Raw genomic sequence first — 21,709 nt, 5'->3', positions numbered from 1 at the left:
CAGGGACCATAGAGAGTTGGCTTTTAATCTGGAACTATGCTCAAAATCACAGTTTGAGTAGCTGATGATATTACCAGAATTTGGAGAAGGTATTTGATTCAAAACAATAGTGTTCACCCTACAATTCTTACAGTGGGAGAGATATTGAGCCACCACCAGAGTCCCTATAATTTACTGTAAGGGGAAGTGCTTTGAACATGTAATTCCTGCGTGGTTCCATCTGGGGGCTAGTAGGTGTCGCTGCAGTCTTTTCCCAGGGGCAGGAAAGGGTCAGTCTTGTAGTTCTTGGGTCTGATGATTCAAAGATTTTTTTTAAGATTTTATTTACTTATTTGAGAGTGAGAGCGAGAGGACAAGTTGGGAGGGAGGGGCAGCGTAAGTGGGAGAAGCAGATTCCCCGCTGAGCAGGGTGCCCGATACAGAGCTCCATCCTAGGACCCTGAGATCATGACCTGAGCCAAAGGCAGATGCTCAACCGACTGAGCCACCCAGGCGTTCCTCAAAGATTTTCATAGCCAACGGCAGTCTGGAGATGGCAGATTTCAAATATTGGATCCAGTGACTCTTAGTATTATTTAAGGGTATCCAAGGTATCAAAAGCATAACATGGAAGTGTTAATATTTGGTTGTAGCTTATTGTTATAAGAATAATGATGAAAATAATTTCCATAGTATGAAATAACTTTGGGGTTTTTTTATTGCTGTCTGAATAAACTTATAACTAATTAAAATTTCTGTTTCTTCTCCTTGGTGTAGCTTATCAACCAGCCCAGCAGTATTCCTTCGGAACAGGGGGGTCAACAATGTATCGACCTCAGCAGCCTGTTGCTCCTTCTGCCTCAAACGCTTACCCTAACACCCCTTACATATCTCCTGCTTCTTCCTATTCTGGGCAGTCTCAGCTGTATGCAACACAGCACCAGGCCTCTCCACCTACCTCCAGCTCTGCTGCTTCTTTCCCTCCTCCCCCTTCCTCTGGAGCATCCTTCCAGCACGGCGGACCAGGAGCTCCACCATCGTCTTTAGCTTATGCGCTGCCTCCTGGAACAACAGGTACACTGCCTGCTGCCAGTGAGCTGCCTGCGTCGCAAAGAACAGGTCTGCGCTTGAAAGGGGTTTGGTTTGGCTCCCTCCTTTATTGTTTCATGAACACCTGGGTGGGTGGAGGGCAGTCATGTCTGACTCTTGGTAAACAGAGTAATCTGAGGTGTTGATGGAGTTTTTATAACAAATTCTAAAACTATTTCTGAAAGTGTGATTGTCCCATAATGAACTTTAGTCACTAAATGAGGAGAGCTTCAGAACTTCAAAAGGCTGAGTGTATCATCAGCCTCTGAACTTAAAATAAGTGTTAAGAACTTAATTGGCAAGATAAGTGGTGGATGAAACTAGATTTAATTGACGTTTCTTTAGAGCAAAACTTTGTTCTGTTCTTACTGAGAAGTTTGCAATTTTTAAAATTATTTGTGCCTGTGACTCATTCGTGGAGATTAAACAGTATAGTGTCTTAATGAGATTCTACATAATTTTATGTTTATTTATAAAAATGAGGGATCTCGATATGCTTATCTAAAGGAAAAAAGTGGGAGAACACAAACTCTGACAGAGTGGATCTCTAAGACAGTAGAAAGTCAGTGGACAATAGTGTAGTGATTCTTCATTAGGGCAATACCACCCTCGGACATTTTGGGAATTTCAAGGATTAGATAGATAGGTAGATAGTCTAATAGTGTAGTCGTGCCTAAAATTTTCTAATTAAAATCGTAATTTTAATTATTTTTATGGTGAAATACATGTTTTGTAAATTCTGGTTTATCTCATATTACAATTAGAACATTACATTAATTTTTTATGGGTAGGTTATATTATCTGATTTTTATTTGGGATAGTAATAGAGGCTCAAAATCATGTTATAAAAAGGGACTGATGAATCAGGGTTAAGAACCACTAGCCATATTGGTTAAGAATGCAGGCTTTGAAATTTGACTTCCTGGGTTTGTATCCCAGCTTCACTACTATCTAGTTATGTAACTTGGAAAAGTTACTTAAACTTCTTCAAGCCTATTTCCTCAGAATAATAATAGTACCTACTTATAAGCTTATGAAGAAGATTGAATGCATTAATATATTAAAACATTTGGGGATAGTGACTGTAAAATTTGCTTTGGTTACACAAAAGCTGACTCAGAATTAGAGCTCTGTGCCTGTTGGTATTTGAAAATAGTTTCCCTTTTAGATTATAACTGGTTTTTGAGCTAGAGGGGCAAAGAGATGAATGAATCTTGCTTTGCTCCTCATACTGAAGTTGTTCCTGCGGAGTCCAGCATATATATTTTTTCTTTTAACCAGTAGCTGTAATTACTGAAAATACTTTTCATGAAATAGGAGCTATTGGGCGCCTGGGTGGCTCAGATGGTTAAGCGTCTGCCTTCGGCTCAGGTCATGATCCCAGGGTCCTGGGATCGAGTCCCGCATCGGGCTCCCTGCTCCTTGGGAGCCTGCTTCTCCCTCTGCCTCTCTCTCTCTCTGTCTCTCATGAATAAATAAATAAAATCTTTAAAAAAAAAAAAAAAAGAAATAGGAGCTATTGAGGAAGTATTTTTTTCTAACAAAGTTTTATAGATCCAGAATTACATACCTATCTCCTCTCTTCTCTAATACATAAAATAAAGTCCAAAATACCAGAAATCACACACACGCACACACACAATATCTGTATCACCCTTTACTGCACAAATAAAATTTCTGTAACTTTTAATATAAACCGTTAAATAGGTTGATATTTTAGAGAGGAGTGCTGAAATGCAGTTACAGAGTTCAAAAAATTATCTTCTAAAACCTCCGTGAGTGAAGACAGTGTCCATTCTGGTCCAAGAGTTCTTGATCGAAAGATTAGGGTTCCAGAAAATCCCTGTTTAAAAGTGGTGCAGGGAAATAGGGAGGTGAATTATCATTTATTGAACATGCATTGGACATATACCCTCATTTGCTGTATATTTTCTTATTTAATTCTCAGAGCCATAAGAAACAGAAATATATATATTTTTTTAATTGGCATGAGGAAACTTGGTTTCCTAGGAATTAAACTCATGGTTGCATGGTGAGAATTTGTAAGTTGAGATACAAACCCAGGTCCCTCAGTCTTCAGAGCCTGAGTTCATTCTTTACCAAATGGTCTACACCTGATGTAAGTGATAGAAGTAGTTAGTTATCAATGTTGGAATTACAAAAATCATACAACAACACTGTTTTAGGCATTTGTTACTTCATCTAAGTTAAATATTTGCATGGTTATTTTTCTTCTCCTTAAGCAAAAGTGTATTTGGCCTTGAGATAGTCTTTGCTTATATACAAAGTAACAGAATGTTCTAACCTGGCTGGAGAAACAGTGACTAATAGGAAGAAGAAGCAAACACTTTTCAGTATTCAGCACCTACCGAGCCAGCTGCTTTGTTACCCTCTTGCATGTTAATAGCCCCCTGTATTTTAATTAATGGTATTAGCTTTACCATATTTTATTTTTTTATTTTCTAAAAATTTTATTTATGGTATACAAATAATTGTGACTGAAAATTTTATCTTTTTCCTTATGTGTCTTAGATCATATCATGGTTCTCTATAGGACTTGGAAATTGCATTTGTCTAGTGGATAATTCTTGACAGACATTAGGATTTGCAAGGCCTGTTAATTATTAGTGAACCACAAAATTATATGCCTGAGGCTCAGAGAAACTAATGTTGCAATCATCAGAACATTCATTCAGTAAATTCTTAATGAGTACTTGTTTGGTCTATCATCAGAATTAGTCCCAGCAGAGGTAGGGAGGCAGAAAAGGACAGTACGTTTCTAGTGAACAGCACATAGCTTTGTTGTAAGTTGGAACATAAAATTTATATTTGAGCCAAGTTTTGGAAAGCCTTAAATGCCAGGGCAAGAAGTTTATAATTCATACAGTAAGAAGAAAGGTGCTTACGAAGGGGTTTGAACTGCTGAAAGGCGTGGTCAAAGTGGTACTTGAGGGAGGTTAATGTGGAAGTGGTGGTCCTACAAAACAGACTGTGGACAGCATGGCAGAGTCAGAAAACAGTCCTCTCTCAGTTCTAGATATAAAGTAACAACAGCCTGAGTTAGGATAGGACAGTGTCCTTTCAGTGGTGGCAACACACAAAGCAGGAAGTTTTCTCTGTTTTACTCTTTAGGATAATTAGGATACTGCCTGTCACTCTTTTCTCCCTCCTGATTTAATGTATGTTATTACTAAGGAAGGGCACTTTCAAATATGAAGGCCTTAGAATTTTACTCAAAAAATTGTTTTCTGATAAAGTGACCTTCAAGCTGTCATGAAACTGTCTTTGAGTGAACGTTATTGATTTTGTTAAACAATGGAAGATTTAATTTAGGTATATAGTCTTGTGCTTTGTCACATAAAATAGTCTTGAAGCGGCATAATGTTATGTATTTTCACAAAACTGTCCTGAAAAAGATTTTTTTAAATTTTCATAAATATTCCTTACTCAAATTTATTATAAGTATCTGGTTTAACCTTTTAAGTAAATAAAAGAAAACAAGATAACCCCCCTTATTACTTTTCTTTGGATAATTGTTTTATCTTGTGTCATTGGAAAATGACCTCAAGGATTCATGTCTTTCTAAACTTTAATTTTTAATTCCGTGACCCTTTTGTTTTTTAAAGATTTTATTTCTTAGAGAGAGAGAGCATGTGAGCAGGGAAGGGAAGAAGGGGAAGGAAAAAGAATCTGAAGCAGACTCCACACTGAGCATGGAGCCTGTTGTGGGGCTCGATCCCACGACCACCATGAGATCATGACCTGAGCCAGAACCAAGAGTCTGACACTTAACTCACTGGCTGTGCACCCAGGCACCCCAACCCTTTTATTTTTAATGTGACATACTAGGCTTATAGGGGAAAGGGGAGGTACGTGGTTGAGAAGGATGCTGTCTCAGATTGTCTTCTAGCCTAGTCTCCATACCACTAATATTTTTCCATGAATCCACTGAGAAGTATCTTAGCCAAAGTATAGATCCCACATTATGCTTTTGAAAGAATACCTATGAAGGTTCTCATTGAGAAGTGGGTTTCAAGTAAAGATCGTTTGCAACTCCTATATGTGAGACCAAGTAGTTCCCTCTTCCTTCCCCAAAGACATTGTGGAGAACTGATCCCTACACTAAGGTGGATAAGGGCCTCCAATTCCGTGCCATATTCAGTTTTTAAATTATTTTTTCCTTGATTTTTATTAATTTTTCACTGTAGGATTTTTAAAGACTCCAAATAGTATAAAGAATAAAATTTAAATTTTCTGTAATTCTACCACTCAAATATAAGCACTAATACAGGCTTAATTTATTCCCTTCATACACATATATACTTACCTATATGTATGTGTGTATGCATATATTAAAAATATTTTTAGGGGCACCTGGGTGGCTTAGTCATTAAGCATCTGCCTTCCGCCCAGGTCATGATCCCAAGGTCCTGGGATCAAGCCCCACATCGGGCTCCCTGCCCAGTGGGAGGCCTGCTTCTCCCTCTCCCACTCCCCCTGCTTTCATTCCCTCTCTTGCTGTGTCTCTCTCTGTCAAATAAATAAATAAAATCTTTAAAATATATATATATTTTTTAATGTGGTAAAATATACTGACATAAAATTTACCATTTTAACCATTTTTAAGTATATATAGTTCAGTGACATTAAGTACATTCACATTGCTGGAAAACCATCACACTGTCTCCAGAACTTTTTTGTCATCCCACACTGAAACGATGTAACCATTAAATAACTCCCTATTTCCCCCATCCCCTGGTAACCACTGTTCTACTCTCTGTCTCTGTGAATTTGACCACTCTAGGTATCTCGTATAAGTAGAATCACAATATTTGTTCTTTTGTGACTGGCTTATTTCACTCTCTCCAAGATTCATCCATGTTGTAGCATGTATCAGAACTTTCCTCTTTAAAAAAGCTGAATAATATTTCACTGTATATATATATATATATACCACATTTTGTTTATCCATTCATCTGCACATGGGCATTTTAGCTATTGTAAATAATGCTACTTGAACATGGATATACAAATATCTGTTAAAGTCTTTGCTTTCAGTTCTTTTGGGTATATACCCAGAAATGGAATTACTGGATCAAATTCAATATTTAATTCAGTATTTAATTTTTTGAGGAACAATCATACTGTTTTCCACATCTACACCAACCCTTACTGTTTTCTATTTTTTTGATTCTAGCCATTCTAATGGGTAAGAACTAGTATCTCATTGTGTGCTTGTATTTTTCAAGAATTGAGATCATAATACACACACATACCATTTTACATCTTACAGTTGGTTGGGGTTTTTTTGAGAGAGAGGGAGAGTGTAAGAGAGCACAAGCCGGGGTGGGGAGGGGGAGAGAGAGAATCTTAAGCAGACTCCATGCCCAGCATGAGTTTCATCATGGGGCTCGATCTCACCACCATGAGATCATGACCTGAGCCAAAATCAAGAGTCACACGTTTAACCGAGTCACCCAGGCACTCCTCTTACAGGTTTTCCTAACATTACACCATGAACCATTTTTTTCATGCCCTTTAGAGTCCATGTCATGTTCTAAAAAAAGTAAGATTTATCATCATTTTATAGTTTTTTTGGGAAAGAGTAAAAAAAATTATCTTTCTTTACAGTTTTATGAGAGAATTATGTCCAAGATTAGACTATGCTGTATTGATTTTTCTAAATGACTATGCGGTGTTGAAATTTTAAAATGCTGACCAAGAGTATCATTTTGCACATCTATAATACTGTTTCTTAGAGATATTCTTGTTGTTCATGTAGCTTGCTTTACCTAATGTGGCTATTAAAGTGTATTTACAGAGGTCAATTTAATTGTGTTTTTAAAAAGTCATATTTAAACAGTCAATTTAAAGACATAAAAGCAAAAAGATTGAAAAGGGTTAGAGTTATACCTGAGACAAAACTGCACTAAATTGATAAGAGATTTGAACAAGGATTATCTGGGCTAAATATATTACATGGTTTGAGGTTGGGAGGAGTCAGACATATATTTTGAGGGAGAACTTTGATTATTGTACAACTGTTACTTTCTACCCAACAAGACATCTGTACCCTCGAGTTATGTGAGCTAGCTCATTGGCTATCCATTCCTGTTGTGAGTCTTTTTGTTTCTGATTTTGATGAAGTGTCATTCCTAGTTTTGAATTTGATTTGATTTCATTACAAATTTAGAGTCATTTTACCAAAGGGTCCTGTGAAGTTGCTCCAGAAACTTTTTTGTGCTAATAGTGTGCTGATTGTGAAATCTCAGGATACCCTCCCAGGCTTCAATTCCCAGGGCTTGAGTCACTGCCATGAGAAGTTAGAGGGGAGACTGCTCTCCTCCTCCTGCCTCTCCTGGGCCAGGAGAGTAGGCATGTTGTTGAAACTATGTTCTAGAAGAAAAGGGTCAAGGTCAAGGTATTTCTGGTACTTTAGGTTTTGTAATATACGGGCTCCCTCCGCCCAGAAGTGGAAGTCTTATGCTAGAGAGTACATCAGTAGTTGTGCATCACGTCAGTCCTCTGTAATAACGCACACACAGTGACTCCCAAGGCTTTACTGACAGTAGTGCTATGAGGTTGTATCTTGCATGGGGAATTAGGTTGTAAAGTCGTCGTGCAAGGCAAGACAAAAATAGGAAATCACTTATAAAAAATAGGAAATCCTCGATCACTTCTTTCTTTAGTTAAGCCCTTGATGAAGAAGTTGGCTTGTTCTATAAGTTACATGTGCATATAATATATAATGTACCTCCACTGCATACTTTTGATTTGAGGCTGGGCCTGGCCTGACCCTGAATATCTGATCCTTTTGGCATTGCTGTGTTAGTTTTCAGCCTTTTTTCCTCTTGTCCACTGCCAGAAACTTCCATTCTCTTAAGTAGTGGTTTCTGGAAAGCTTGTGCTAAACAGTCTGCAAATCCATATATTTTTACAGAAAAGACCATATAAGATGGTTACATATTTACTGGGCCTATTGTCATTTATGCTTATATTCATGGTGTGACATGAATTACATGAAATTACAGTTTCATCAGGATGCAGCCTCCCAAATCTGGCAGTAAAGTGGCACCACCTTGCTAAGATTGACATTCTTATCTTTAACAAGTACAGCGCTGATGTCTACAGGACAGTGTAGAAGGCCTCCCATTTTTCTTTAAATCCGTACTAAAAGAGGGCTTTGACCAGCAAGCAGCATTGGCATTACTTGGGAGCTAGCTGGAACAATAGAATCTCAGGCCCTTCCCTATACACAGTGAATTAGAATCTGCATTTTAACAAAATCCTCAGCTGATTTTGATTGACAGCTTTAACTAGTGCTAAATGCTCCCCCCACCAGTGATGTTATTGATCAAATAGTAGGAAAAAAAATCCATGCAAACAGGGAAATACTATTTTAAATAGGCAGGAACAAAATTTTTTTCTTAAACAGCACAGTAAGAGAAAAAAGTGATGTTTAAGAGTTAATTGGAGGGGTGCCTGGGTGGCTCAGTCGTTAGGCATTTGCCTTCGGCTCAGGTCATGATTCCAGGTCCTGGAATCGAGCCCCGTAATCGGGCTCCCTGCTCGGCGGGAAGCTTGCTTCTCCCTCTCCCACTCCCCCTGCTTGTATTCCCTCTCTCACTGTGTCTCTGTCTGTCAAATAAATAAATAAAATCTTTAAAAAAAAAAAAAGTTAATTGGATCTGACACAACCTAAATGAATTTGATTTACCCAAAAACTGATTTTCTTAATTAGATAGAAGACATTTCACATGACTTGATTAAAAAGAAGTTTTTTTTCCCCTTATAAAATTAGTTTTTTCCTTTTTGGGTTGATGGAGGGAGAAGCAATTACAAAATGAGAAATAGAGTTTAGAATGTTTTTGATGCTAATGCTGTTTAAGTGACTTTTACATTTTGTCTACAGAAAATCAATCTATGCAAGACCAGGCACCTATGTTGGAAGGTGAATTGGTTATAAAATATATCTTTGGAAATTTTTCAGTCATTGAATATAGTTAATGAATGACCATTCACAATAATGCATGTGAACCTCAAAGTTGATGATATTCTAAATCTGATCAGTATCATTTTTTTAATTTGACTTCTTAATCAAATCAAATCTTAGAACTGATTGAATTAACATGGTGACACAGTAGCTTTAAATCATTAAAGTCGTCTATTTTACATAATCATAAAGACAATGACTATATCAAGATTGTCTTAGATAGGAGTAAGATTAGAACATGATGAGAGATTTGAATGATTCTCTACCTATGATCAGAACTTTGAGAATTTGTTAAACAGCAGCATGTAGCTTAATATTTTGTGATTAGCTCTTGAGTGTTTTGAAGCTCATTTGGCAGTCTGTTTCTTAGCAAACCTGTAGAAAATTAAAAAGGCAAATGAAGGATACCTGGCTGGCTCAGAAGGACACATGACTCTTACTTTCAGGGTCATGAGTTTGAGCCACTTTACTAAAAAAAATAAGTAAACTTTAAAAAAGGCAAATGAATACATGCTGTTGGAAGATCTAGTTTTTTAAAAAATTTCTGTGGCATTATGTATGGATCACAGGTTCTTTGGTCTGCTAAGCAATTTTGTGTGATTTAATATGGATATCAGTAAAACAAGTAAAAGGTAAAATTCTGAAAGAATGTCTAATTTGTTGAAAGAGGAGCAATATTTTTGCTTTAACTATAAACATACACAAAAATCAATGAAATTTAAAATGATTACATTTTGATTTTAAAATTATCCTATCTTTATTTCTGGCATGTTTTCTTTAAAGATACTGGCATTAAAGTACTTAATGAATTCTGCTACTGATGTCTGTTTTTCACTTTGAGATGAAGGGTTTTGGGGGATTTTTAGGGGAAATTTACTAAAGTTGACAGTAATTTAATTTTCTATTTGCTGCCAACCTGAAATTTTTTGTGTGTGGCATTAAAAAAATCTTATCACAGATACTTAAATGCTTTCTACTTTATAAATAATTCCTAAGGCAAAGATGGTGAAATTGCAGTATTGTGTAGTTGAGACCTTTTTTTTAACAGTGTTTCTGCCATATGGATGATTTTGCTTATATTGAATTGCTCTCTTGGGAAATAGGAGATTGTCACTTTTATTCTTTTCTGTATGCTGAATATAGCAAAAGTAGGTTTTTTTTATTTTTTAGCAGACTCAGGTGATTTATTTTTTCTTTATTAAGAGAAAATTTCTAACTGATCTTTGAAGATTATACATCTATATAGACATGAAGACTTCACTGTCCCTAAATTTAGTACAGCTCTTTCACTTTAAATGGAAATAATATCAAGTTATCTTGCCTGGTAAGCCAAGGCCTTGTGAATATTTGAGGGAATGAGTTTGAGGATCCAGGGCTTCAGAGTGATCCCCAAAGCTCAGCTGGTAAAACTTTTGTGAGTTGTCCTCGGGGTTAAGGCAGAATTTGAAGGTATTATAAGATGGATACAATTGAGTTTTCTTCTTTTCAGAATTCTAAAGGAAAATGCCCTTTATTATCTGTTATAGGTCCTCAGAATGGTTGGAATGATCCTCCAGCTTTGAACAGAGTACCTAAGAAGAAGAAGGTACTAGAAAAAGCTGTCCATCCAGTTGCCTGCAGATGTTCTACTAATCACAAAGCCACCTGGAACACACTATCCTTCACTGGTCCTTTTAAAAGCAAAGCTTACTGATTGATAGGTTTAAGTGTACTTCAGCTTGCATCTTCTATTCCATGAAGGGAAGGAAAGAAAGTTAAAAAAAAAAAACACAACAATATGGTGGTGTGAATTTAATTCCCATTAGAAGACAAGATGTAAATTCCCAACAGGTCTCTTTCAAAGAGTAGGAAACAAAATTTTTCAATGATTTTTTTTCTTTTTGGGGTTACTTTGATCTTTTGTTTCCAACAGTAGTCATGAATTTGGTAATTATATTTTGGACTGTTTTGTCTATCACATAGTATGAATGAAGAAATAACCTTATAGTTGAGCACTGTTTAACTGTCAGTAACTGTTGAGAGCTGTTGGAGCACAAGATAAGATTCTTCTCTCCTTCTTTCTTCCCAAACATTTCTACGTTTTGTTTTTAACTTCTGGTGATTTCTTTTCCTTATATAGTAATGAGAGGTCATAACAATAAAATTGGGAGCACTTAATGGTCAAAAAAACCCAAAATTTAGGTTAGTAATAATTAGAAATTTAATCTACTACTTTTAATATGATTGAATTGACAGGTAATATCCACTTAGTAATCTAGGAAGAGTATTACATCGTGATCACATTAAATACAAACACACATTTGGCGTATCTGATTCCACTATGGCTAGATATAATCCTCTAGACTTTAACATCCTCTTTCAAAACGCCTGTTTTGGCTCCCCATATGAGAGGAAGTGTGGAAGACAAAGGGGAAACAGAGGTCCAGTTTTGAGCTCTCTATCGTTCTTAGCCAGATTAGCTCTACTTTTATGTTTTACTCTAGAATTCTGCATAAGATTTCATTTGAAAAAAGTATTCTATTTTTTTTTTTTAATGTTAACCTTATTTAAAGGTGAGTAAATGATACTCTTTTTCTTATGCTTGGTGTCTCTTATTTCTGTCTTTTAAAAGATGCCTGAAAACTTTATGCCTCCTGTTCCCATCACATCACCAATCATGAACCCTTTGGGTGACCCCCAGTCACAGATGCTGCCGCAACAGCCTTCAGCTCCCGTACCTCTGTCAAGCCAAGCTTCATTTCCACAGCCACATCTTGCAGGTGGCCAGACCTTCCATGGCATACAACAACCCCTCAGTCAACCAGGCATGCCACCATCTTTCTCCAAGCCCAATATTGAAGGCGCCCCAGGGGCTCCTATTGGAAATACAATCCAGGTAACAGTAAATCTGCATAAGTGGAATGGGGAGATGGCTCTATTTCAGTTCATTTTTTTAATGTGTTAACTTTGATGTTTACACCTTTACTAATGAACATCTAAATTTGGTTTCAATTAAGACAACCTAAATAAAAAATAGTAACCCTTTTTTTAAGATCGATCATGCATAGATATTTTTCAATTACATGGCCGTAAACTTTCTAGAAGAGGCTCATATATTTGCTAGTGTATGTTTACACTAACTTGACAATTGCAGTATTTCATTTGACCTAATCCGTAGCCATAATTTTAGATCAGTTGAATCCATATTTCCAGCCAGGCTTGCTAAGCAGAAGCTATTTCCAGAGGTTTTTCCCTTTAAAATATAAAATAAAAATGTAATGAGTTATATCTTTTCTTGTGTATGTGTAAGAGCTAATAATATACAGCATACCTTCAGATGGAGATGTAAATTTGTACTTGCTTTTCACGTACAGCTAGTTGGCAGGGTTCTAGATGATAAAAATATCACATGTAATTGACTTAGACATACAAAGATAAACATTTTGATCTGTTCATGAAAAGTGAAGAGCTTGGGTCAAAATTAACATAAGAAGATGAAACAAATCCCTGCCCAAAGTATAAAACTAGTTCTGGTTTTGTCTTTGATTCACTAAAGTCAAATTTATAAAGATGTATCTCTATCACAAGGGTATGCTTTCATATTAATAGATAGTTCTGCCTAAGGAACTTCTGAATTATAAAAACCAGTGTTTTGATGGAAGTGGGAGAACTGACTTTTTTTCCACAGGACTATAAATTATAAAGATGCATTGTTAATTTTTTTTTATGATTACAAGTCTATGCTAGTTTGGGAAGCTACCCAGCCATTCACTTTTGTTTAGACCTGGGGTGTTCATGCTTTACTCATCTATACCAGAAACTCAGTTACCATCGGAAGGGAATGCTGCACAAGATGTATGTGTTCAGACAGGCCATTACATCCAGCTACCTGCCTACCTCGATGTCTCCGAGGCACCTCACACTCAACATTTCTGAAGCCTTATACCCCTTAAACCCTTATAGCCCTCCCAAACCTGGCCTTCAAAAACTTGATGTTTCCTGTTTCAGTGAATGGCACCATAATCCTTCCTATTTAATCTAGCCGAAAACCTGAGAATCATCTTTATACTCTTTTCCTTTAATCCCACTTTCAAATCTATCCCTAAATTTTGTTGATACTATTTTAAAATCTCTCTCAAATCCTTGGTCTACACTTCCAGTCTAATCTATGCTGCCTTCATCCCCAATTTTCAGCAGAGCAGGATCCTCTAATTAGTCTGCCTTTGATCCATCTATGTGGTCTTGTCTCCTCTCTGTTTAAAGCATTGCTCTGAGGATAAAGACCAAAGTATTTAACATTGTCTGGAAGCCCTCAGCTTCTTACTCCTCCTTGCTGTCTCTCTGTTCCAGCTACACTGGCCTCCTTTTCGTCCCCCGTATCATGATCCTTCCTTTGTACATGTTCTTCCTCTACCCGGAATGCTTTTCCTTTCTTATTTAACTCATTAACTCCTACTTGTCCTTCTGATATAATTTCCTGGAGAGAGCTTTCCCCTCAGTTAAATTCTAGTTATATTATCTGTTGGTTCCATTACTGTTAACTTATTAGCAATTAAATAGCAATACAGTTGCTATCTTAACATGTATTGATGGCATTTTATTTTTTTACTTTTTTTTCAAGTAACATCTTTCATTAAGATAGTAAATGTACTTTTTTTTATGACACTTTAAAACTTTCTTTTTCTTCTTTTAGCCTAGTAAATTGCCAGAGAGTTGAGATCATTTCTGAATTGGCTCACAAATACACAGTCAGTGCCTAGCACATAATTGCCTAATATTTTTGAATGAATGAACTAATAAATCAGAACTTTAAAAACAAACATTCCTTCTTTGTCTTTCCATCTATACATTCAGTAACATCATGGTCTCTTATATCCCAGCTTTTGACTTAATTGTGGCAGTTTGGGGGCACCTGGGTGGCTCAGTTAAGCGGCTGCCTTTGGCTCAGGTAATGTTCTCAGGGTCCTGGGATCGAGCCCCACGTCAGGCTCCCTGCTCAGTGGAGAGCCTGCTTCTCCCTCTGCCTTTGCCCCTCCCCCTACTTGTGCTCTCTCTCACGCTTGCTCTCTCTCAAATAAATAAATAAAATCTTAAAAAAAAAAATCTTGCAGTTTGATGATAGACCAGTTACCAACCTTCAAGAGTAAACCAAAGAATAGAAGAATGCCAAGATAAACAAATGAGCCAACAAGCAGAGCAAGTAGCCACTCTAGCCAGCTTTGTAAATGCCTTGTTCTTTTTATTTCCTACTGGCATCGTAGGTCTGCTGTCTATTCCCACCAGATACATACAGTAGTAACCAACATATGTTCCATAATTGACCAAATTCTTTATATCCAGTTCTGTTTTTGAAAATCAAAGCTGTAGAAGCCTGTACCTTCTACTGAATATCTGATTTTCATTTTTACTTATCCCCAAGGGATTTCACATGTTAATTTGTCATTTGATTTTAACAGCCTATCTACAAGGTAGTTAGTTGGTTTCTCTTTATCACAGAGTTTCAGGGCTTTGTGTATAGTTTCTGGTCATTTCTGGTCATTTTATGGTATTATTTCTTCCAGCATGTGCAGTCTTTGCCAACAGAAAAAATTACCAAGAAACCTATTCCAGATGAGCACCTCATTCTAAAGACCACATTTGAGGATCTTATTCAGCGCTGCCTCTCTTCAGCCACAGATCCTGTATGTATTTTTTTCTCATATTTTGCTTATTTAAAATAATCACTTATGGAGCTCTTGTGTAATTGCATGAAGTCTTACAAGATATACTTTAGAAGTTTGTACAATAGTAATAAAACTAGCACTTACATAGTTTGCTTTACATATAAAAATGTATTTAATTTCTTTTATATGTAAATATTTAATCCTCACAACAACCCCATGGTAGGTAAATTTGTTATCTTTATTTTACAGACAACTAAAGTAAGCAAAAAGCTGTTAAGTAACACCCAAGGTCAGAGCCAGAATTCAAACCCAGCTTAGGTCCAGAATTTATGCTCTCACTCACTATGCTGCACTGCCTCAGTAGCAAACCTCGTGTTTGGCACATAAATAGAACAGAATGGTGGTATGTAAGAAATTGAGGTTTGGGCTTTCTTTCTGAGCTTAGATCAAAGCTTTTAAAAGTAGATAATCATACGTAACTTTGCAAAGATCTTAAAAATAATTGTTTTAGAGTCTAGAGTCATATTCACAGTTAAAGCAACTGATTTTACTTAGTTTATTGAGAGGATGCCTGTGTATATTGGCAACAACAAAAATCCAACAAAGCTGGTCTTGTTTTAGATGAAATCTCAATTTCTGCCAGTAAACATTGAATATGTTTATTTAGCCACTGGCCACTTGTCTGCTTGAAAAATAGCTTCTGGAATTTGTTGTTTCATCAAACATTAAGTATTAATATGTGCAGCTTTCTGCTGGTCCTTTAGAAGGCTATTCCCTGTACTAAATGTGTCAGGAAAGCAGAGGCAGGGAAAGGTTAGCGTCGTGCCTAGCATTCTGGAAGTGATGGAAACACTGAGTGAGGAACAGAGAGCAGATGAAGCAGATAGCCTGGCATACACTGTCCCCTGTGAACACCTCTAAATAGGACACAGTCATTCAAAAATAGAAGAGTCCTAATAAAAATGAAGGAAAACTCCAGCCCTCCTTCAGGCATGAGTCAGTATAGAGAGGTTGAGAAGACACGTAGTACACAGCCCAGCTCAATAAATTTTTGTTGAGTTTAAACTCCTCTAGGTCAACATATCATCTTCCTTCTGGGTCCACAGGAGCCCTGGGCAGAAGAGAACCACAAAAGACAAACTGTTCCTGTAATTTCTGTAACCAGTTAGGGGAGAAAGTCCTAATATCCTATCCTGCCCAACTGACTCTGCCCCTGGGGTAGCGCTCCTGCTGGTAGCTAGATGAGATTAACTTTGAGCAGGGACTATCAGGGTTCTCCTCCACACAAATCCGTTTCATCAATAGCTGGAATCATTTTTACAATATGGCTGTAATACGTATTTTCACTTAAGTTATGTCCAGACAACACAAGGTAATTTTGCAGCATGACTTAGTTTGTGATGTTATGCTTGATATCTTCATCTCTTTCTCTCTCTTCTTCTCTTTTTTTTTTTTAATTCATTCCAGGTATATAATACAGTGCTTCAACAATTTTGTACAGTACTGAGTGCTCATCATGATAAGCGCACTCATTAATCCCCATCACCTATTTCACCCATCCTTCCATCCACCTGCCTTCTGGGAACGATCATATTCTTCTCTGTAGTTTAGAGTCTGTTCCTTAGTTTGTCTCTCTCTCTTTTTTTTTCCTTTGGTAGTTTATTCTGTTTCTTAAATTCCAAATGTGAGTGAAATCATATATTTGTCTTTCTCTGAATGACTTAATGTATTTAGCATTATACTCTCTAGCTCCATCCATGTTGTTGCAAATGGCAAAATTTCATTCTTTTTATGACTGAATGATACTCTGTTGTGTATATATACCACATCTTCTTTATCCATTCATCTATCAATGGATACTGGGTTGCTTCCATAGTTTGGCTATTGTAAATAATGCTACAATAAACATAGGGGTATATGTATCTCTTTGAATTAGTGTTTTTGTATTTTGGGGGTAAGTACTCAGTAGTACGCTTGCTGGATCATAGGGTAGTTCTATTTTTAACTTTTTGAGGAACCTCCATACTGTTTTCCAGAGTGGCTACACCAGTTTGCATTCCTACTAATAGTGCAAGAGGGTTCCCCTTTCTGCATATCCTCACCAACACTATGTTGTTTCTTGTGTTGTTGATTTTAGCCATTCTGACAGATGTGAGGTGATACTTCATTGTAGTTTTGATTTGTATTTCCCTGATGATGAGTGATATTGAGCATCTTTTCATTTGTCTACTGACCACCTGTATGTCTTCTTTGGAGAAATGTCATTCATGTCTTCTGCCCATTTTTTAATTGGATTATTTTTTGGCAGTTCTTTATATATTTTAGATACTAACCCTTTACTGGATATGTCATTTGCAAATATCTTCTCCCATTCAGTACATTGCCTTTCAGTTTTGTTTATTGTTTCCTTTGCTGTGCAGAAGCTTTTTATTCTGATGTAGTCCCAGTAGTTTATTTTTGCTTTTTATTTCCTTTGAGGAGACATATCTAGAAAAATGTTGCTATGGCTAATGTCAGAGAAATTACTGCCTGTGTTCTCTTCTAGGATTTTTATGGTTTCCTGTCTTATATTTAGGTCTTTAATCCATTTTGAGTTTATTTTTGTGTATAGTGTGAGAAAGTGGTCCAGTTTCATTCTTTTGCATGTAGCTGTCCAGTTTTCCTAACACCATTTGTTAAAAAGACTGTCTTTTTCCCATTGGGTATTCTTGCCTCCTTTGTCGAAGATTATTTGACCATATAATTGTGAGTTTATTTCTGGATTTTCTATTCTGTTTCATTGATCTGTGTGTCTATTTTTGTGCCAGTATCATACTGTCTTGATTACTACAGCTTTGTAATATAATTTGAAGTACAGAATTGTGACACCTTCATCTTTGCTGTTCTTTTTCAAGATTGCTCTGGCTATTTGGGGTCTTTTATGGTTCCATACAAATTACAGGATTATTTGTTCTAGTTCTATGAAAAATGCTATTGGTATATTGATACGTTAAAAAAGTCATTCACAGGAGCACCTGGGTAGCTCAATCGGTTGAGCTTCTGACTCTTGGTTTCATCTCAGGTCATGATATTGGGGTCATGAGATCGAGCCCCACATCAGGCTCTGTGCTCAGTGCAGAGTCTGCTTGAGATTCTCTCTCCCTTTCTCTCTGCCCCTCCCCCCACTCACGTGCTTGCTCTCTCTCAAATAAATAAATAAATCTTTAAAAGAAAATCATTCACCAACAAACAAAAAATTATTCACCACAGTCAAGTGGGATTTATGCTTGGGATGCGAGGCTGGTTCAGTATTCAAAGATCAATTAATTGCTTACTTCAGCAGCACATATACTAAAATTGGACCAATATAGAGAAGATTAGCATGGTCCCTGCACAAGGATGACAGACAAATTTGTGAATATTCACAGACCAATCAAAGTGATGCATCACATCCAGCAGAGAAAGGATAAAAACCTACATGGTCATTTCAATAGATGCAGAAAAAGCATTTGACAAAGTACAAAATCCATTCCTGATAAAAACCCTCAACAAAGTAGGTATAGAGGGAACATACTTCAACATAATAAAAGCTGTATATGAAAAACTCACAGCTAACATCATCTCCATGGGGAAATATTCAGAGCTTTTCCTTTCTCTTTTGATGGATTGACATTCCTTCCTCCAACATACCAAGAGCATGTCAGCATCGACAGCTTTGTACTTGCTGCTCCTTCTGCGTGGAATCTTTCCCCACATAACTGCATTACTCACTCCACCCTTGTTCCAGGTTTCTCAAATGTCCCAGTAGCTATGTGGCCTTTCTTTACTACCTCATACTCCTAATACTTCTAGCCCCTCACTCTGTTAAGTCTTTCCTCATGGCATTCATCACCATCTCATCTACAACATACTGTTTATTTAGTATCTTTTTCCCACCCAATAGAATTTGAGGTCCCTGAGACATAAGCATGGCACATAGTAGGCACTCAATAAATACTGAAAAACAGTGTCATTTCTAAAGCTGTTGCATAATATACATTATTAGGTTAATCACATTGTAATTGAAACTTTTAATTTTAGTTTTAGAATAGTTTTCTCTCACTATATTTCTAGAACAAGGATTGGGATGTGGGAGGACTCCTTGATTTAAGAACTCATTTTACTACTTGCCTTTTAGTAATCTTAAGCCACCAGAAGGTAATTTTCTTTTTTTTTCTTCTTCTTCTTGGTGTTTTAAAAGCTCAGAAAGAGGGTTTCTTCCTCACCTGGGTTGCCCCATCAGTTAAGCATCCAACTCTTGATCTCAGCTCAGGTCTTGATCTCGGGGGTCATGAGTTCAAGCCCCACGTTGGACTCCACCTGGGCATGGATCCTACTTAAAAAAAAAAAAAAAAGAAAGAATAAAGAAAGCTCAGAAGCAGGATTAATAAACATATTAATGTGACTGAGTATATAAGTAATATTTTTGAAAGGTTACAGTAAGATTCCAGTTCACTTCTGTGTTTGCTGCCATTGTAAATAGCTGTCCTTAGATCCTCTTTTCTGTAATACAGTGACCCACTGCTGCCTCCAGATGGCCCTTCCTGTTGCTTGTGTATAGTGCAATTATACATGCACACACCTTGTCAAATGAGCTGACAGTCCATGTGAAATCCAACCACTACTCCAGTTTGCACTCCAGAAGGAAGCCCCTTATCCTCCTACCCTTCCCCGTTAATAGGTTACTGAACTCTGTCCTAATGGTCTGTTCAAGTTTCTGAGTCATAGTTGCCTCCATTTCTTTATAAAATGAAGCTGTTCAGCATCGGGAGTGTAAGGGTTAGTGAAATGAGATGGTCAGGTCTTGGATAAAAGTTAAGTATCCAAATGTAACACATCTGTTTTTCCTCTCCTACAGCAAACCAAGAGGAAGCTAGATGATGCCAGCAAACGCTTGGAGTTTCTGTATGATAAACTTAGGGAACAGACAGTAAGTTTGTGGGGAAAAAGGATTCATGATAATCATTTATTCCTAGTTTCTAGTAAATAAGCATCTCATCAGTGCTAGCATGTAATATATTTGGGGGCAAAATTGTGATGACAGTGATAGAATGGGCTTTCTCTAACTGAATTTTATATGTCATTTAAATTTGGGGATGAGGGAATAGGAGAGAGGGTGTGTGTATGTGTGTGTGTGAGATAGGCGTGCAATTTTAACTTTTCTTATAACAAAGAGTAGAAATATAATCTGCCTTGTATTGGCCCTAAGGTAACTGACCTTCTGTTCATTTTATATGTAGCTATATTTTCTGCATTTCAACATTCCTCTTCTCCATTCCTCACATCAGTCCCATCAGATAAAAATAACCACTCATGTCATGAGAACCAAACCAAAGAAAGTTGATGTAACAGTGGAAGTGGTGTGGTCCATGGACTGATCCAAAATAAATACTTCCCTCAGAAGTATAGGCATATGATCCAAGTAATGACATGGGATAAAAACGAGATGTTATGGTTTTAAGAGATGGTAAGATTACAAAAAGCAGTGAAGAATTGATAAGTTGAGTACATGGTAGCTGCTGCCCTATGAACGGAGGTGGACCACAAGTTTAGGGTCTCTACTGTAGACGTGGTTTTAGAGTACATTGGGTCCTTACGTTGAGATAAAATGATTAAGAACCTTTAAATTCCTTCATATGCGTGGGAAAAGTTTTAAAAGGTGTGAGGCTATATCTAAAATATTTGAAGAATTAACACTCTTTTAAGTGGAGAAAGACATTAGCATTTCAGCTTGGGGGAGGAAAGCTGGCTTCTATAAAAAAATTAACTGACTCATACATGTTCATAATTCATAATAATCTCCTTACATTAATCATCTTGCCATGGTTCTCCTTTATAACTTAAAGAGTTGCTTGGTCCAAAAAACTGTTTCTAGAAAAGCTAAATGGTTTATTTGCTTTTTTATAATATTTGTTTCAGTCTCCTTTTAAATATCAGGGTTTATGGGAAATTCTTCCTTAATTTAATTTTTTTCTCTTGATTCTACCTTTATTTCAGCTTTCACCCACAATCATCAGTGGTTTACACAACATTGCAAGGAGCATTGAATCGCGAAACTACTCAGAAGGATTGACCATCCACACCCACATAGTTAGCACCAGCAACTTCAGTGAGACCTCCGCTTTCATGCCAGTTCTCAAAGTCGTTCTCACCCAGGCCAATAAGCTGGGTGTCTAAAAGGACATCTTTACTCCCAGCCCATATTGCCATTTTTCCAAAGAAACATACTTTAAAAAATGTTAAGATATGGACCAATCCTCATTAGCATGTTTCCATAACAGCCAGTCAAGAGCATTTACACCATTTCTGCAGATATACTCACCTTAGAACTGCTCAAAACCCAGGTGCTTTCTTTTGTTTTAATCTTTTATTGCCCATGATGATTTTCCTATTCTGCAAGTAGTGTATTTCCTGGATTACACATAGTGTGTTTTCCTGAAGTATTCTGATAAAATGTGGTTTTTAAAACCTCAGTATACTTTCTGGAAAAGGAGCATCTGGTTATGCATAAAGCAGAGCTAAAACTAAGTTTCTTTCATGTCCTCCCTTCTTCCTCTATGTCAATCACATTAAAGTGTGTAATCCTATTTTATGTGTATATAGTCTTTTTTTTTTTTTTTTTAAAAAAAACAGCTGCTCAGAGTTTAGTTTAATCCCTGTTTTTGTGTCTTTGGCTTCACTCAGGTCCTGAACAAATAACTAAATCTAGAGGTTGCTACATAGATTATAGCAAAGATTAATGAAGAGTGGGATCACTAGCTTTAAATATCTGTTGGAAAAGACTGAGCGTTTTCATTCTGTGGAATGCATTGGACTTTTTTGTATTAATAAATGTTTTCAATATTCTGTTTCAGTTTTCAGATTGAATTATCTCCAGTTTATATTTAGAAATTTGTTCATCCACTTTTTAAAGTCACCGAGAGCTCTGAGGTTTAAATTTAGAAGGAAAACTTTAATTTCTAACTCCTGAATCAAAGGCAGACATTTT

General features: G+C 36.7%; 1 protein-coding gene and 1 non-coding gene across 20 annotated transcripts in view; both read left to right on the top strand.

Moving 5' to 3' along the window:
• The window catches only part of SEC31A (SEC31 homolog A, COPII coat complex component), a 72,883-nt gene extending 51,575 nt beyond the window's left edge, over positions 1-21,308 (top strand). For 8 of the 19 annotated variants that reach the window (XM_027599973.2, XM_027599966.2, XM_027599969.2 and 5 more), the window contains 7 exons: positions 757-1,098; positions 8,981-9,019; positions 10,588-10,646; positions 11,673-11,936; positions 14,602-14,721; positions 19,580-19,651; positions 20,719-21,308. In XM_027599973.2, coding sequence (XP_027455774.1) covers positions 757-1,098; positions 8,981-9,019; positions 10,588-10,646; positions 11,673-11,936; positions 14,602-14,721; positions 19,580-19,651; positions 20,719-20,898 — 1,076 coding nt within the window. In that variant the 3' untranslated portion in view covers positions 20,899-21,308. The remainder of the gene's footprint in view (positions 1-756; positions 1,099-8,980; positions 9,020-10,587; positions 10,647-11,672; positions 11,937-14,601; positions 14,722-19,579; positions 19,652-20,718) is intronic. The other 11 variants (XM_027599974.2, XM_027599970.2, XM_027599972.2 and 8 more) reach the window with 4 other exon arrangements.
• On the top strand, positions 18,010-18,116 carry LOC113926059. The gene has a single exon (XR_003521144.1). It is a non-coding gene; the product is annotated as a U6 spliceosomal RNA (small nuclear RNA).
• Positions 21,309-21,709: the final 401 nt, after the last annotated feature.

Source organism: Zalophus californianus, chromosome 2 (assembly GCF_009762305.2).
Source record: "Zalophus californianus isolate mZalCal1 chromosome 2, mZalCal1.pri.v2, whole genome shotgun sequence".
Lineage (NCBI taxonomy): Eukaryota > Metazoa > Chordata > Mammalia > Carnivora > Otariidae > Zalophus > Zalophus californianus.
The sequence above is the reverse complement of the archived record's forward strand: the minus strand, read 5'-3'. Positions and strand labels throughout refer to the sequence as shown.